Source organism: Muntiacus reevesi, chromosome 6 (assembly GCF_963930625.1).
Source record: "Muntiacus reevesi chromosome 6, mMunRee1.1, whole genome shotgun sequence".
In the NCBI taxonomy this organism is placed as follows: domain Eukaryota; kingdom Metazoa; phylum Chordata; class Mammalia; order Artiodactyla; family Cervidae; genus Muntiacus; species Muntiacus reevesi.
This window is the reverse complement of record NC_089254.1, coordinates 44,782,310-44,800,835: the sequence shown is the minus strand read 5'-3', so window position 1 is coordinate 44,800,835 and position 18,526 is coordinate 44,782,310. Positions and strand designations below refer to the sequence as shown.

Here is an 18,526-nt window from a genome sequence, read left to right as displayed (position 1 = left end):
CGCCTTCATTTGTGTCAATGTTATAAACCTAGCTAAAACATTGGGAAGCGTGACGGGAAGCCAGGGCAACAAAGCTGTTGGGCCAAAGTCGTAGGCTTCCGCTGGGTGGCTTTCGCGGCGCGAGGCAGCGGCCCCAGCTACGCTGGCGTGGGACTGAGTGCGCGCATGCGCGGCAGGAATCCGAGCGCGGAGGCCGGACTTGAGGGAAGGGGGCGCGGCGCACGCAGCATGGCGTCCAACATCTACTTGGTTCGCCAGCGGATCAGCCGGGTGGGTCAGGTACGGCTCGGGGAGGCACCGCCCCTTCCCTGCCCGAGTCCGCCCTCGCCTCCCGCGCCCGCCCCTCTCCGTCTCCGCCCCAGCGCCTCGGCAAGCGGCTCAACCGCCGCCGCCCCGCCCCGCGGCCTCCCAGGCCCGCCTCCCGGAGCCGCCCCTCCTGCCCTTCCTCGCGGCCGTGGAGCTCTGTCTGGTCGGTCCCCCTCCTCCTTCGCCCCGCCGTCCTAACACTCTTTCCCTCCTTCCCTCAGAGGATGTCCTCCTTCCAGCTCAACCTCAACCCGCTCAAGGAGCCTCTCGGCTTCATCAAAGTCCTCGAGTGGGTGAGTGCAGCCTGCGCCGGCGAGGCTGGGAATCGCGTTGCCGCGCCCGCTCCGGTTCCTGCTCCCCTTCCGGCGCCCTCTGCCAGGAGACTGGGAGCTCTGGGAACTGGGGCGCAGCCCGCCCCGCACGGGCCGCGAAGCCGCCTTTGCCCCCGGGGACGGGCCCGGACGGCACTGGACGCGAGGGGAGGGGAAGTGAGGCCGAGGCCTAGGCCTGCGCGGGGCGGGGACGCTGCGGTCGGCGTTGAATCACGAGTCCCTCGGCTGCCTCCGTCCCAGGCGGAGCCCCCCCACCCCCACCCCTGCACAAGCCGAAGCTCTCCTCTGGGTGTCCCCGGGAGAGTGGGGGTTCAAATTTCTCTTTGGCTTCACAGCTTTCCGCAAGGGAAGAGAAAACTTCCTGTTGCGGTCTAACCGAAACCCGGCGGGCTGGAGTCGCGCTCAGGCCGGCAGGCGCTGCCTCTGCGCCTCTAGTAGAAGGGGCCAGCCAGTGCATGTCTGTCCCCTGCGGACTCGAGGCCGCGCTCCTTCAGAAGTTGGTGTGCCTTCTCCAAGTGATTTGACGAGCTCTTGGGTCTTAATATGCTTTTAAGATTGACTCCAAGTTAAAAAGGATAAAAATAAACTGGGACAGGGAAGCGGGCGGAGGTGGGGGGCAAAATGCGTTTTTAGTCTGATCCACTGAAACTAAACACACGTTAGGAATCGCAAGTTGGGAACACAAGTTAGGAATCCAGTTTGTTTTAGGTATTTCGCAGCAGCATCCTGCAGCCAGCTTTCAGTCCTTCCCTGGGGACACTCTCAATCATTAACATCAAAGCAGATTTATTACTTCGACCTTAGTAATGATCTCTTTGGAGAGCTTAGTGAATACACCAGGCACTGCCTTCAGAGTTAGTGGCCTAGTACATATTCCAGTGCTGGTTTTCAGGCCCGTGTTAATAGGCAGCTGGCATCTGTTCAGCGTGCAGGCAAGTTGCTTTTGTAGCCAGCAGTATTTACATCTGTAACTCTTCAAAAAGTGGTGAAGAGTAAGAACTTAGATTTCCTGTTTTAAATAACCTGCGGAGGTAACACAGAAACTCAGATTCTCTAATGAGTGCTCAGTCTGATTTCCTTCCTACACCCAAAGTTTCCTGTTTCCCCCAAAGTTTTACTTGGTGTTTTCTGAAAACTGTGCTAATTTCACACAAACGTTTACGTTAAAGACACCTAAATGTACGTATTTAGGATTCTATAAATATCTGTCCAGATTTAAATATAAAGAGAATTCTATTTGAGTATATAAAGATTTTACATTACAAGAGGAAAAACACATTGAACTGGGCTAATCAAATACCAAGTTTAAGGAAAAAAATCTTAGACCTAGTAGTTTAGTCTTCTTGAGGATTATAATTAAAATTATAATTAATTTAAATTTTCAGTTAAATGAAGTTAGTTTATATTTGTGCTTACATTATTCATCAGTCTTTTTTGAAACAACTTTTTTTCTTAATATTTTAAAATATTAGTGGTAAGTTTATTAGTGATCATTGGTCTGACATTTTTGAAAGATACCCTTTTTAAGCTTAGGAAAAGACTACTTTCAGTTTGAACAACTCATTATTACACAGAGACTCTTTCATGAAAAGAATATTCATTGTTGATGAGGTAGAGAATTATTTATTCAACAAATATTTGAGTATGTATTATATATCAGTGCTGTGCTAAGCACTAACAAACGGTGAATAAAACGTGTTCTTTTCCCTCATGACCTAATAAAAGACATGAAAACAAATATAAATATGCTGTATGACCAATACTATAATAAAGGTATAGGTTAAGTGTAGTAGGTGAAAGGAAGGAGAAATCAAGTTGCTTGGAGGTGTAGAGAGGATTTCATAGATTAAAGAACTTGTTCACTTGGGGAATGGGTGGGGAATGGCTTTCTAGATAAAGAGGAGCTTATGTTCAGTGGTGTGAAAAGTTGAAGCAGCAGAGCCCTATTTGAGAACTTAAGTAGTTGAGGTTGACTGCAGTCTTTACTGAAAGGGAGATGGCAGTTTGAGATGATTCTGAAAGGTTTCAAAGGGCTTGCAGAATAGTTTGGAGTTTATTGTATGAGCCAGTGGTTCTTAACCCTTTGGGTTAACCTTGGATAATCTAGGCCCTTAAGAAAATGCATTCATGCAGGTACAGAATTGTGTGTTGTTTATTCTACAGCTTCCACTTAAGACCAGAATTCCTATTGTGTGTAGTGGATTCATTCATTCAAGAGTAAATAAGCAAGTGGATAATATAATTAGATTTGCCTTTTAGAAATTTTTATTGTCAGCAGTGTAGGGGATGAATTGAAAAGGAAAGGCCATAATTGAAGAAAGGGAAATCTATTGTTTGAAGTATAATGAAGGCCCAAAACTAATCACAGTGGAATTAGAAAGCAAGAGATTTAGAAATTAGAATATATTTGTGTGTTTGCGTGTGTTTAGTCGCTAAGTCTTGTCCATCTCTGACCCCGTGAACTGTAGCCCACCAGACTCCTCTGTCCCTGGGATTTTTCAGGCAAGAATACTGGAGTGGGTTGCTGTTTTCTTTTCCGGGTGCTCTTTCCCACCCAGGGACTGAACCCGCATCTCCTAGAGTGTAGGTGAATTCTTTTTTTTGTTAATTCTTCCTCAATTTTATTTATTTATTTTTAATTAATTTATTTAATTAGAGGCCAGTTACTTTACAATAATGTGGTGGTTTTTGCCATACTTTGACATGAATCAGCCACGGGTGCATGTGTCCCCCCATCCTGAACCTGCCTCCTACCTCCCTCCCCATCCACCTCTCTGGGTTGTCCCAGAGCACAGGCTTTGAGTGCCCTGATTCATGCATCGAACTTGCACTGGTCATCTGTTTTGTGTATGGTAATACATGTGTTTCAGTGCTGTTCTCTCAAATCATGCTACCCTTGCCTTCTCCCACATAGTCCAAAAGTGTTCTTGTTAAAGCTGTGTCTCTTTTGCTGTCTTTCTTGCATATAAGGTCATTGTTACCATCTTTCTAAATTCCATATATGTGAGTTAATATACTGTATTGGTGTTTCTCTTTCTGTCTCACTTCAGTCTGTATAATAGGCTCCAGTTTCATCCTCCTCATTAGAACTGACTCAAATACATTCTTTTTTATAACTGAGTAATATTCCATTGTGTGTATGTACCACAACTTCCTTATCCATAAGTCTGCCAGTGGACATCTAGGTTGCTTCCATGTCCTGGCTGTTGTGAAGAGTGGGCAGGTGAATTCTTTATTGCTGAGTTACCCGGGCTTCCCAGGAATCTATGTGTAGAATGAAGAAAAGGCAGGGCTCTGAGATGACTGCCATGCTTCTGACTTGGAGTAGTAGTGACACATCTATCTAAGACAGATCACTAAGGAAAAGCCACAGATTTTAGGTAGAAGGTCAATAAAGTTTTAGATATATTAAGCTTGTGGTCTCTTTAGAGCATGTAAGTGGTGGTACCCTGTAGACATATATAGGTCTAGAATTTAAAAGAAATACAGGCTGGAGATTCAGCAAATATTTGATTGCAAAGGAAAAGGGAATAGTTAGGAGAATGGAGAGAAATAACCTCACTGTTAGAGACATTTCAAGAAAAGAGAGATATTTCAAGAAAAGAGTACTCAGCAATATTCAGTGCAATGTGAAAGAAAGTGAAGTCACTCATTCATGTCCGACTCTTTGCAACCCCATGGACTGTAGCCCACCAGGCTTCTCCGTCCATGGAGTTTTCCAGGCAAGAATACTGGAGTGGGTTGCCATTTCCTTCTCCAGGAAATCTTCCTGACCTAGGGATTGAACCCGGGTCTCCTACATTGTAAGCAGACGCTTTACCGTCTGAGCCACCAGGGAAGCAGATTAGGTGCAACAGGTTAAGTAAAATAGTTACTAAAATGCCATCTCTTGATTTTGGTAATCAGTAGGCTTTATTAAGAGCAGTTTGGGTAAAATCAGAAACCAGATGGTAGTAGACCAAATGGATGTATGTAAGAAAGAGAATACAGTGAGAGTAGACCACTATTTGACTGTGAAGATGGGAGAGAATGAAAGTGTTAGTGACCCAATCATGTCCGACTCTTTGCGACCTCCTGTAGCCTGGCAGGCTCCTCTATCGATAGAATTCTCCAGGCAAGAATACTGGAGTGGGTTACCACTCCCTACTCCAGGGGCACTTGCTGGACCCAGGGATTGAGCCTAGGTCTCCAGGATTGCAGGCAAGATTCTTTACCATCTGAGCCAGCAGGAAAGCCTGGGTGGAAACCTATTTTAAAGATGGGAAAGATTGAATGTGTGTGTACACTGTGGAGAAGAGACTTTTGAATAGAAGGTTTTAAACAGAAGCTGAGAGGGATAAGACAAAGTTCTAGAAGAGAAAGGTCCATAGCAGAAATTTTTTAATGTGTTTTGAATGAATTGTTGAAGTTTCATAAGGTGTTGAAAGATGTATGGGTTGCTTCTAAAAACAGTAAGTTTACAAACAAATCTAAAATCTAGATAAAGGCTGTTTATTATAAATATTGCTATCAGAATAATTCTCCAACTCAGTTTATGTTTAACAAGATTCTAGAAGATGTTAGACTAAGATACAATCTGATAATATGTAACTTTCAAGGGATTACAAATCTGAAGGCCTCAGAGACATGAAGGCAAGTGCCCAGTAAATATTTACTGACAGGATAAAAATCCAGTTGCCAAAGCAGAAGCATTTCTACTTTGCTTCTAAACTGCAGCTACCATGCATATATATATATATATATATACATATATATATATATATATATATATATGTATGTATCAATTTGTTTAAACAGCATACTTTCAGAAATATGTGCTAGTTTATATACAAGAATCATCCCAAGTAGACTAGTAAGATTTTTGCAAACAGAACCATGTTTTATTGTAATTTTGTAGTTTATAATGTAGCACAGAGGAACACCACAGAAAATACAGATTGTATTACAGAGTACAGGGGATGAGGCATACTTAGGCTGATGTTTGTTTCTTCCATTTGCTTAATATTTAAATTTTTAGGCTATCAGTCTATGACACTGACTGCTTTTTAAGAAACTTATCTTTCTCTTAACCTTGCCATTTGTGTTCACTTTTTCCCTCTATTATGGAAAGGGAAAAAAAAAAAAGGATTTCAAATGGTATTTTGTGCCTAACAGATCTCTCTGTACATGTAAAACTTGTAATAGACTGACTGACTTACCCCATGCCTTTGCTCTCTGTTTCTTCTACCTGGAATCTTTCAGTATTTACTTTTAACACTCTCATGGGATATACAAGATGTTTTTTCCATAGACTATATATATGTTTATGTTGTGTGTGTATATATATATATGTACATATATATAGTCAATGCTTTTAGAATGCACAAACATATACACAAAATGCACTTACCTCACACAAATAACAATCTCTGATAAAACATTAAAGGGAAATTTAAGGTAACAGAGCAATGCTTTCTTATAATAAAGTGTCCTCAAACACTGGTCTCAGAACCCCTTTAAACACCTAAATATTGAGCACCCCAAAGAACTTTTGTGTATATAAGTTATATCAGTTAGTATTTACCATATTAGAAATTTAAGCTGAGATTTAAAAAAATTTTTTTTATTTTAAAATAATCACTTGAAAGTTAGATTACATCAGTGACAAATGCTGCTGGTTTTTCTTAAAGTGAAAGGCTTATTTTATTCATTTAAGAAAAAAAAAGCTCTGACAGATATCTGAGTCAGAATAACTATATTTTGTCTATTACTCATTCTTTCAAGTAAAAATAGTATTCAACGAAAAAAGTGACTATTTCAGGGAACAACTCAGTTGCTTAAATGCTCTCCCTGGAGGCAACCATTGTATTTCGGTATGCAGTAAAAGTGATTTTTGTTTGTTCATTTGTGACTGAAGTACTATAGTTAATTTACAGTGTTGTTTTAGTTTCTGGTGTACAGCAAAGTGATTCATACATATACATACATATATTCTTTTTCATTTCCATTGTAGTTTATTACAGTATATTATAGTTCCCCGTGCTATACAGTAGGACCTTGTTGTTTATGTTTCCTATAGTAGTGTGTATCTGCTAATCCCAAACTCTTAATTTATTTCTCCCTGCCTCTTCTTTGGTAACTATAAGTTTGTTTTCTATGGCTGTGAGTCTCTCTCTGTTTTTTGTGTTTATTTGTATCATACTTTTAGATTCCCCATATAAGTGATACCTTATGATATTTGTCTTTCTCTTTCTGACTTACTTCATTTAGTCTGATAATCTCTAGGTCTATCCAAGTTGCTGCAAATGGCATTATTTCATTCTTTTTTATGGCTGAGTAGAATTCCATTCTATTTATAGACTACATCTTTATCCATTCATCTGTCAATGAACATTTAGGTTGCTTCCATATCTTGGCTATGTAAATGGTGCTGCTACGAGCATTGGAGCATTTTCAAATTCGAGTTTTCTCCAGGTACATACTTAAGAGTGGGATTGCCAGATCCTATGGCAACTCTGTTTTTAGTTTTTTTAAAGAACCTCCATGCTGTTTTCTGTGACTGCACCAGTTTACATTCCCACCAATAATATAAGAGGATTGCCTTTTCTCCACATTCTCTCCAGCATTTATTATTTGTAGACTTTTTGATGACTGCCATCCTGACTGGTGTGAGGTGATACAACATTATTTGCAGTTCCCTGATAATCAGTGAAGCTGAACACCTTGTCAGGTATCTATTGGCCATCTATATGTCTTCTTTGGAGAAATGTCTATTTAGGTCTTCTGCCCATTTTTGATTAGTTTATTTTTTGTTATGGAGTTGTGTGAGCAGTTCATATATTTTGGAAATTAAACCCTTGTCACTTGCATAGTTTGCAAATATTTACTCGCAGTTCTTGGCTTGTCTTTTCAGTAGTAAAAGTATTTGCACATCTTGTTTCATCCCACAGAATTTTAAGAAGACTCAAGAGTCAGGATTTAATAAAAGTAATAATTTTTCTGTTTCATCAAAGACACTTTCAAGTAAAACTGGCTTTTCTCATTAACTGCAAGTGCATGGCAACGAACTAACAGTTTGATGCTGTTAGTTCTTACTGAACTAATGATCTTCATTCTTACTGAAGCCTAGCAGTTTTACCCATCAGTGCTTTTGTGTCGATCAGCACAAATGTCAACATAGGGTAAAGAGCAAATGATGTTGTAATAATACTGTGAAAATATTTTTGACCTCATAGACCCCTTGAAAGAGTCTTGGGTACTCCGTGGGATCCACAGACCCACTGAGAATTGCTTTTCTAATACAGGGTAATTGTCGTTGGGGACCAGCAATGGAACAGAAATATGGGTGGGAGAAGGACTATTCTTGGATCTGGGAAATAAATCTGAGAAAAAGCTTCAACCTATTTCTTGGATTTATAACTTCCATGGATAGAGTACTTAAAGTACTAACAAAGACTTGAATCAGTCTACCTGCTTAAGGTCTGGATTTGTGATAACTTGAGTATTCTCCTATGTCAGTAGTTTGGGGTCCCAAAATATAGATACAGTGTTTGCAAAGTAGGGAATTAGAAATGACTATAAAACTTCTGAGCAGGGAGATTACTTATAAAACCACTAGACCAAGATGGAAAAGGAGGAAATAACATACTCAAGTTGAGCCTGTATCAAATGTCCTGAAACACATGAAAAAACTAGTTCACTTAAAAGCTCAGATTATATCAGTGGTAACAGATACTCAGTTTTCTGTGAAGTGACCGACTCATTTCAAGACAGCCATTCAGATCAAGAGTCGGAATACTGATTCACTCCAAAAGACATAAAAATAATAGAACAGTCTGAAATTATTTTAAAATAGGTATATTTTGGTTCCTCGGAGATTTCTAGTTCCATATTCAGCAAAAAAATTGTCTAAGAATAAAGGTGACATAGAGATGTTTACAACATGTAGTAATTAAGAGTTAGCAAAAAGCATCTAGCTATTTATTTCAACAGGAACTCAGGTTTACTTCTCATAGCTCAAATTCTTACGGTTTATGGAAACTACTAGGAGGCTACTTAGAACTTTCTGTGATTGTACTTTTCAAAAAGATGGAAATAATAGAAAAGTGAAATTGAAGCACTTTGAAACTGACTTTACTGCTCAGTGCACAGTGGAAATAAACTGAAATATCAACATCAGTAACAAAATGTTTCTTAAAAATTAATATCTTTAATAAATACTTCAGACCTTGGCTTAGAAAAATCAGTACCTTGGCTCTAGGCATCTAATCTGGCTGACTGTAAAAGCAGACATGCTATGATAGTTCATCTAAAGTACTGAATGGTCATTTGATTTAGTAAAACAGCATGCATTGATTTGGGACATAAGCCCTCATTTACAGTATACTTTTAGGTCTGTTTCTGAAGATTTCAATTATATAATTTTCCTGAACAGGTCAATCATGAAACGAAATAGCAGAGAGGACCCTGCAACTAAAAACATGTAAAAGATATCCATAAATTAGATGAGTACCAATGTTCGCCAGTAGAATCTTCTGTGAGCTGTGCAGTGTCTGGAAGTAGGAGCTGGAACTGGGACTCTGACTGATTATCATTATAAATTTTTATACACAAAGCCCCAGATGCATGTTTTACTGTTGTTATATTAAGGCATATTATATACTCTTGTTAAATTTCATTCAAATTTAAAAAACAACCTTTATTTCAGGTATTTGTCTAATAACTTTTTTCTCTCAACTTTTTCTGATTAAGTAGAATCTTTTTTTAACCTGGTCATGTGGCTGATGAAATCAGTTCACAAAGAGTATTAGTGTTCTTGGACATGAGTTTTTGTATTGTCACTGAGTAGTTTCCATGAAGACATTTTTAAGCCACCAGTCCATGTTGTGAAGGTTGGTTTGGTTAAAAGTAAATAATTTATTCTATAAAGTCACTTAGCCATGAACACTCACATTATGATACATGAACTCTGAAGTAGAAGAATAGCTGATGGTATCACTGTTTGTCCTATGTTATGGGACTCCTTTACCTTCAGGATACCCCACACACTGTCCCAACATCTGACTCTGACATACAGGCCCAACATGGGTTTCAGCAGTATATTAAATTTAATGAAGCTTTACTTCCTGTTTAAGTCTAAGAGTAGATATAAATAGACACATTTTCTTCTTGTACACCAGTTAAATTGAGTACTCCAGTCTACTCTAGAGAGTCATATTCTAGAGGGCCAGTCTGAAGTATGTATGAGTTACAAATATCTAAATCAGTGAGGCGTCTATCATGTCTCTAATGTGGGTCCAGTGGGCAGAGAGGTAAGTGGAACTTAAGACTGTCCTCGTGAATATGGGACCTTTTGACCTGAACAGAAGCTTGCTCTCATCCTGTGCCTGGATTCTTGGTCATTGCAAGTGGAATTTCATGTCAGCGGTTTCAGTCATTCTTAATGGGATAAAGTCGGGGTGGGGGGTGGGATTAGTTTCCTAAGTGGCAAGGAAATGTAAATCAGCATACCACTACTACTCATTTTAGACTAGAAGTACAAACTGAAATGCTTATTGAAACCCCTCATAAAGTAAATGAGTATAGCAAGCTGTTTGGAAGAAGAAAGAATAATATAATTCATTGATTGCTGGTAACTAACATGCATTCTGAGGGGTGGAAAGATGATAGAAAGTGACAGCAACCTGAAAAGCATATACCATTTCTTAAGTGTCATCTGTCACTCATTTCCATGGGACTGTCACTTTATGGGAATATAGGTCTGATGTTGCCATAACTTTCATTTCCCCATTCCCATGCGGAAATCAAATTTTTGTGTGCAGCACGCTGATAATAAAATACTGACAACAGAGTCACATTTTTCATGAATACTGGGAAGACCATAAATCTGTTTTCAGGTCAAGTTTCACCCGTGGGCTGCCAGTATATTAAGTTCTAATTGAAATCAAAGTACTAGTATAATACAGGGAAGGGTGAGATGGTTGGATAGCTTACCCTCAGATTGTTTGTATTTCATTTAGTAAAAAGTGTGTACCTCATCCCTTTTTTCCCATAAGATAAAAACCAAAGTGGCAAACATGAGATTTATTTATCCTCATAACAAAATGACAAACTTGAAATGATGAGTATGTAAGACTTGAAATACGGTTTTATTTGTACATTATTGAGTACTGATTTTTTTTTCCCCTTTAGTTAAGCAGTTATTTAGTGAGCATTTAGTGTATGTCAGGCCTTCAGCTGGGTAAGTGTTGTGGTCCTTTAATGGGTCAGAACCTGGTGGTCCGGAATCAATGATAAGAAGGTGAAGGAGAGAAAGAAGCTAATATTCCCTGGTTTATGCAGAGAACCAATAAAACCCTAGAACAGGGCTTGCACCACTCACGAAGGCACAGGGCGTCCTCTCGAGGAGGTCTTGAAAGCCCGGGCAGCAGGAGAGTGAGCTTGGCGGGTTTCCACGCTCCAGAGAATTAGCCAGAGGGCAGGAGAGAGAGAGAGACAGACAGACAGACAGACAGACAGACACGGGGACCCAAGCCACTGTTGGAGCAAGGGTGCTTTAATGATCTTTCTGTGAGTATATATAGGCTGTTGGACAAGGGATTTCTTTTGACAGTGATAAAGATCAGAAAACCAAACATACAGCAACCATTATCAAGGGAACAAGGGATTAACAATGGTCATAAGGTCAGGAGACAGTCCACAACTCAAGAAAGAGGATTGAGACTAAGCAGTGTTCTTGTAAGGAGAATGTTTACCGAAGGAGATTCATGCATGTGTTTCATCCTATGACCTCAGTCCTGGGAGCAGCGTTCTGTTCCACTCGTTCCTGTTGCCAGGAGCTGATAAGGAACAGAGGATTTATGAGAAACAGCATGCAGGAATCCTCCTGTTAAACGTTCCCTGACAATTCCCCCTTATTAATTTATTTGTAAAAAGGGTCTTGACCATTTGAGTTTGTTTAGTTTTAACAATTTTTCCATAAAGGCAATGGTAAACAACAAATATAACTATCAAGACAATCACCAAAGTTATAGTTCCAGACCGGATGCTGTGAGTAATGCTCTGAAACCCTCCGCATGGGTCTAGCCCAGATAATTGATCAGCTAGTTGTTCAGCTAAAGTGTCCAAATTAGTGGAAGAGGGCAGACTTTCAGAAAAGGTTTCAAAGATTTCTTCTCATAATAATTGTACATTCAGAGAGGCATTATCTTGCGTGTTTTATAAATGAAATTTGATTTGTTCCCAGTTGTAGGCACTATGATTGAATTGAACCAGAGGAACACAAAATTGAGTAGAATTCCAATCATATTTTAGTATCACTTGTTTTTGTACATCTATTAATTGATCTCCAACCCATTGGATGGCTGTTTTTAATTTCTGAGTTTTACCTTAAACTTCTTTATCTATCTGAGCCTGAGTGGCCCAAATAGTATGAGCATCTTTAGTCCAATTTTGAATAAAGTTTTGTGTTTGAAGTTTGTAAAGCAATGTCTGCAATAGCAGCAGTGGTGCAAATGGCTATTAACCCCCAAAATGTCAAGAATTAACCATCCAATGAATTGCTTAGATCATTGGAATAATTTAGTGAGTAACCGGGAAGCAATTCCTGTCATGGAATTGTCAAGCAATTGTCAAGCAATTCCTGTCAACGACCCTCTTCTCAGGGTCGTTGGGGATCTACTGGTAACCATAAACTATGTCCAGATCAAAGAATCGAAAGGGATTCGTTTTTTAGAGAAATAGAGGAATTAAGACAAGTATACAATATGCAATCTATACAGGTCACAGAACGTAAAGTCTATTAAATTGTAAGTTTTCTATAGCTGTAACAAAAGAAAGGGGAACCCAAGCTTGTATAAAATATATGATTATAACAAAAGGAATAATTACTATGATTATAACTGGTCTCTGTGAAATATCTAGTCCAAGTTTCAAGTTTTTCAGTACTTGCAGCAAGTTTTCAGATGTTTCATTGTTTAGGCACAGTTCGTTTATTGAAGATGATTTGAGGGTGACAAAGTGCCATTTTGCTGTCAAGCCAGCGAAGGAGTCCTTTTCATGGAAGCATTTCATTGAACTGTTGGTAATCTTCTATGCTACTTGAGTAACATAATCATGTATAGTACTGTTAATATCATCTGAGCAGTTAGATAGCCATATACCATGGGGTCCCCAATCAACAATGGTGTAGTTGACCACAAACATTAATTTCCGTGATTTAGCTTGACATCTATCTCAATAAACAGGAGTATATTTAAAGTCTTTATAAGTAAACCCCTTATATTCTAACTTTTGTCCTTTTCCTAGAGTTTTGGTAGTATTGACATGGTTTTCATAAAAGGACAGGGCAGTAAACAGTCCAAGCAATGTGTGGAAGTTCATTTTCAGAGGCAGGATGAAAGCCCATGTTTGTCGACTAACATTAATACATAATTTCGTTGGGCCCATGTATAAAGGAAGGATTTCATCGCCTAGAGACATGTTAATTAGTCTTCATTCTTCCTCAGGATGAGAGGGCCCCTCCAAGCTCCAAGGAGGGGGCATATGTGTTGAGTCATTAGTGGATACGATTGGTCCTATATCTGCCCATTCTACAACCTACAATAAAAGGGGTGTTAGGTATATAAGCCCAGTAAGTGTGATCAATCAAGTCAGCCCGAGCGGGGGAAGCAAAAGCAAGCACAGCAAGCATAGCGACAAAAATATTTTCAGGATTCTGAGGCATTCCCTGTTGAGAAATCAGATTTTCAGCCTGATTAGTAAGGGTTTTTATCTGTCCCCAAATAGGGAGATCATACGGTCGATGACGTCAAGTGTGGTGTTTTTTGGAAATTTTTAAAGCCGCCATGGCTTGTACTGGGATTTCTTCCTCCTGGGGTTTTTGTTGTTTCGTCTCTAGTTTGAATGCTGAGGGCCCCCTTAGGTCGAATCTTCCGAAGAGGAAGCCATGTGAGTTCATTGGATCCATCTGGAGAAATACAAGCATACCCCTTTCCCTGTAAGATTAGTTTCCTAGATTTCCATTGATTAGTTAACCCGTCTTGATACCAAATGGGCAGAGGAAGGGAGGTGGTGTTCAATGCCTCAAAATGTTTTTCTGCTTTTAATATCTCCTTGTGGTAAGTTTAAAAAATTTAAAACAAATAAAACTATATTAACAATAGTTATAGGCTTAAAGAATGTATTGTGTTGGAATCTAGTAAAGTCTGCTCTGGATAAGGAAGATAGAAGTGTTCCTGTGCAGGTAAACACTGAAAACCCTGAATAAGGACAAATGCAAAGATACAACAGTCTGCCAAGGGAGAGGTAAAGGCAATAATCTTAAAAACAATAAGCTACGGTACAGTGTGCCATTTATTTACCAATTTTTGTCCTAAGTGGGAAACTAGTTTTTATTATTTTGGATTTTTTTGTTTCTTTTTTTTTAAATGAGCAAGATACACAAGAAAAATGCCTCTAACAGAAGTAATGAACTTAAGTCTGTGGCAGCCAAGGAGTCATAATATTTCTACCACAAGGAATTGGACAGGGCCTTAATGGATGAGCTTGTTCGAGATGCAGGGTGGGGACAGAGGGGGAAATCCTGGCAGAAAAAACACATACATTCAAGACATAAATACTTGGTGTGTTTCAGGAACAGTAAGTATACAGTGCAATTGTATAGGCCCTTGCACGGAGTACAGCATATAAATCTAGAAAGATAATGTTGAGGCTGTGCCTCTCAGCCCTACCTCTTATGCCAAATTAAGAACTTTGGGCTTTATATGTTTTCTTTATATAAATTTATATCTGGAAAGCCATTCAGGAAATCTCTTAACCATGGGAATGATATGACCAGATTTTGATTTTGTATCAGTGTGACATCACTCTAAACAGCGCTATACCATAGAAGCACAGTGCAGACTACAAATGCCAGCCATAGAGTAATTTTAAGCATTCTACTAGCCACACTAAAAAAGTAAGAAACAGGGGAGGTTAATTTTAATAATACATTTTATTTAACCCAATATATCCAAAATATTATTGTTTTGACAAGTAATCAGTATAAACAGTTATTGATGAGATATTTTACATTCTTTTTTTTGTACTAACTCTTCATAAACCATGGTATATTTTACATGTACAACCATCTCAGGTCAGGCTAGCCATTTTTAAAGTGCTCAGTAGCCACACATGGCTTATGGCACCTTAATGGACACTGCAGCTCTAGAGCCCACAGTAAAAGATGGATGGCATTGAGAATGAGTGTAAAAGTGAGGAGTCTGTTGGGTTAGTCCAAGGGAAAAATGGTGAGGACTTGAACTAAGATAGTGGCAGGAGTGATGTACACAAGAAGTGTTACTTGCTCATTCCTGCCCAACTCTTTGTGATCCCATGGACTGTAGCCCACTAGGCTCCTCTGTCCCTGGAATTCTCCAGGCAAGAATATTGGAATGGGTAGCCATTCCCTTCTCCAGGTAAACAGAGCTTTTAAAAGAATGACATTAGGTTTCTACAGTTCATCCTTGTTGACATAGGTAGCTACAGTTGTATGGCTTCATTGCTGTGTAAGTTCTCATTGTAAGTACTGTATACCAATGTATTTTGTCTGCTTTCTTGTTGCTTCCCCTCTCCCCATATTCTGATATTATAAACAATATTACTGTGACCGTTCTTACACTTGTCATGCAGTATGCATGAGCAAGAGCCTGTCCTAGATCTGTATGTTAGTAAATACTAACCATTTGTAACATTTTTGCAAATACTTTCTAATGGTTTGTAGTGTCCCCCAAATCAGATGATTCAAAGGAGTGAGAAATGAAGACAAAAATCGTAGTCTCTTTATTACCTAATCTCATAAAGGACATCCCATTCCTTCTACCGTATTCTGTTCACTAGAAGCAAGTCACTGTTCTATCCACATTTAAGTGGGGTCAGTTCAGTTCAGTTCAGTCTCTCAGTCGTGTCCGACTCATTGCAACCCCATGAATCGCAGCATGCCAGGCCTCCCTGTCCATCACCAACTTCTGGAGTTTACTCAAACTCATGTCCATCGAGTCAGTGATGCCATCCAGCCATCTCATCCTCTGTCGTCCCCTTCTCTTCCTGCCCCCAATCCCTCCTAGCATCAACGTCTTTTCCAATGAGTCAACTCTTCACATGAGGTGGACAAAGTATTGGAGTTTCACCTTCAGCATCAGTCCTTCCAATGAACACCCAGGACTGATCTCCTTTAGGATGGACTGGTTGGATCTCCTTGCAGTTCAAGTGACTCTCAAGAGTCTTCTTGAACACCACAGTTCAAAAGCATCAATTCTTTGGAGCTCAGCTTTCTTCACAGTCCAGCTCTCACATCCATACATGACCACTGGGAAAACCATAGCCTTGACTAGACAGACCTTTGTTGGCAAAGTAATGTCTCTGTTTTTTAATATGCTATCTAGGTTGGTCGTAACTTTCCTTCTAAGGACTAAGTGTCTTTTAATTTCATGGCTGCAGTCACCATCTCCAGTGATTTTGGAGCCCAAAAAAATAAAGTCTGACACTGCTTCTGCTGTTTCCCCATCTATTTCCCATGAAGTGATGGGACCAGATGCCATGATCTTAGTTTTTTGAATGTTGCGTTTTAACCCAACTTTTTCACTCTCCTCTTTCACTTTATAGTTCCTCTTCACTTTCTGCCATAAGGGTGGTGTCATCTGCATATCTGAGATTATTGATATTTCTCCTGGCAATCTTGATTCCAGCTTGTGCTTCTTCCAGCCCAGTGTTTCTCATGATGTACTCTGCATAGAAGTTAAATAAGCAGGGTTACAGTATACAGCCTTGACGTACTCCTTTTCCTATTTGGAACCAGTCTGTTGGTCCACGTCCAATTCTAACTGTTGCTTCCTGACCTGAATATAGGTTTCTCAAGAGGTGGGTCAGGTGGTCTGGTATTCCCATCTCTTTCAGAATTTTCCACAGTTTATTGTGATCCACACAGTCAAAGGCTTTGGCATAGTCAATAAAGCAGAAGTAGATGTTTTTCTGGAACTCTGTTGCTTTTTTGATGATCCAGCAGATATTGGCAATTTGATCTCTGGTTCCTCTGCCTTTTCTAAAACCAGCCTGAACATCTGAAGTTCTCGGTTCACATATTGCTGAAGCCTGACTTGGAGAATTTTGAGCATTACCTTACTAGTGTGTGAGATGAGTGCAATTGTGCAGTAGTTTGAGCATTCTTTGGGATTGCCTTTCTTTGGGATTGGAATGAAAACTGACCTTTTCCAGTCCTGTGGCCACTGCTGAGTTTTCCAAATTTGCTGGCATATTGAGTGCAGCACTTTCACAGCATCATCTTTCAGGATTTGAAATAGCTCACCTGGAATTCCATCACATCCACTAGCTCTGTTCGTAGTGATCTTTCTAAGGCCCACTTGACTTCACATTCCAGGATGTCTGGCTCTAGGTGAGTGATCACACAATTGTGATTATCTGGGTCGTGAAGATCTTTTTTGTACAGTTCTTCTGTGTATTCTTGCCACCTCTTCTTAATATCTTCTGCTTCTGTTAGGTCCATACCATTTCTGTCCTTTATTGAGCCCATTTTTGCATAAAATGTTCCCTTGGTATCTCTAATTTTTTTGAAGAGATCTCTGGTCTTTCCCATTCTGTTGTTTTGCTCTATTTCTTTGCATTGATTGCTGAGGAAGGCTTTCTTATCTCTCCTGGCTATTCTTTGGAACTCTGCATTCAAATGGGAATATCTTTCCTATTCTCCTTTGCTTTTTGCTTCTCTTCATTTCATAGCTATTTGTAAGGCCTCGTCAAACAGCCATTTTGCCTTTTTGTATTTCTTTTCCATGGGGATGATCTTGATCCCCGTCTCCTGTACAATGTCATGAACCTCCATCCATAGTTCATCAGGCTCTCTGTCTATCAGATCTAGTCCCTTAAATCTATTTCTCACTTCCACTGTATAGTCATAAGGGATTTGATTTAGGTCATACCTGAATGGTCTAGTGGTTTTCCGTACTTTCTTCAGTTTAAGTCTGAATTTGGCAATAAGGAGTTCATGATCTGAGCCACAATCAGCTCCCGATCTTGTTTTTGCTGACTGTATAGGGCTTCTCCATCTTTGGCTGCAAAGAATATAATCAGTCTGATTTCGGTGTTGACCATCTGGTGATGTCTATGTGTAGAGTCTTCTAGAGCCCTGTAAAGCCAGCTCTGTTAGGTACAATTTGTCTCTACACACTAGTCTGCTTCTGGCCTCTTTATTCTATTGATTCAGTTGTGTATGTCCTGTTTCTTTTTTCTAATTCAAATTATGGATATATACCCAGGACTCATTTCCTGGCCTTGTGTTCTCACTGTATATTCATATATATTTATGCTGAAATAGTATTCTTCTTTCTTAATTTTTTAACTCTTAACTAAAGATACCAAACTATGTGTGGACATTATACCAGACTCTTCTTATCTATAACTAAATTCCTTTTCATATATCTCTTTCTTCATGGAAAAAAAATTCCTTGGATAGTTATGATCCTGATTATGGGTGGCCTAATTCAAGGCCCTGGATTAATCCATGGGAGGCATTATGTCAGTGTTCAACAGTATAGGATAGGTTTTGATATCAAACTTGCACTGAATTCCATCTATTTGCTAGATGTGTGTGACCTTGAGCAAAACAGTGCCTGCTGTCTTTGAGTTTACATTGTAGAGAAAAATGGACAAATAATGAAGTACTGTCAGGCACTGTTCATTACAATGGAGGAAAAATAGATCAGTACAAATAAAGAGAACTGATAGCGCATAGTGGGAAGGGCACTGTTATTTAACATAGTGTGGTTAGGAAAAGGCTTTTCTGATAAGGTCACATTGGAACAGGGAGCTGTGAAGTAGGAAGCTAACTATGTATTCCAAGCAGAGGGAATAGTCAGTAC

General features: G+C 39.6%; 1 protein-coding gene across 1 annotated transcript in view; it reads left to right on the top strand.

The window, feature by feature from the left end:
* Nucleotides 1-418: 418 nt before the first annotated feature.
* SYPL1 (synaptophysin like 1) overlaps nt 419-18,526 on the top strand; it is a 31,358-nt gene continuing 13,250 nt past the window's right edge. Inside the window, exon 1 of the mRNA XM_065938685.1 lies at nt 419-599. Coding sequence (XP_065794757.1) covers nt 531-599 — 69 coding nt within the window. The 5' untranslated portion in view covers nt 419-530. The remainder of the gene's footprint in view (nt 600-18,526) is intronic.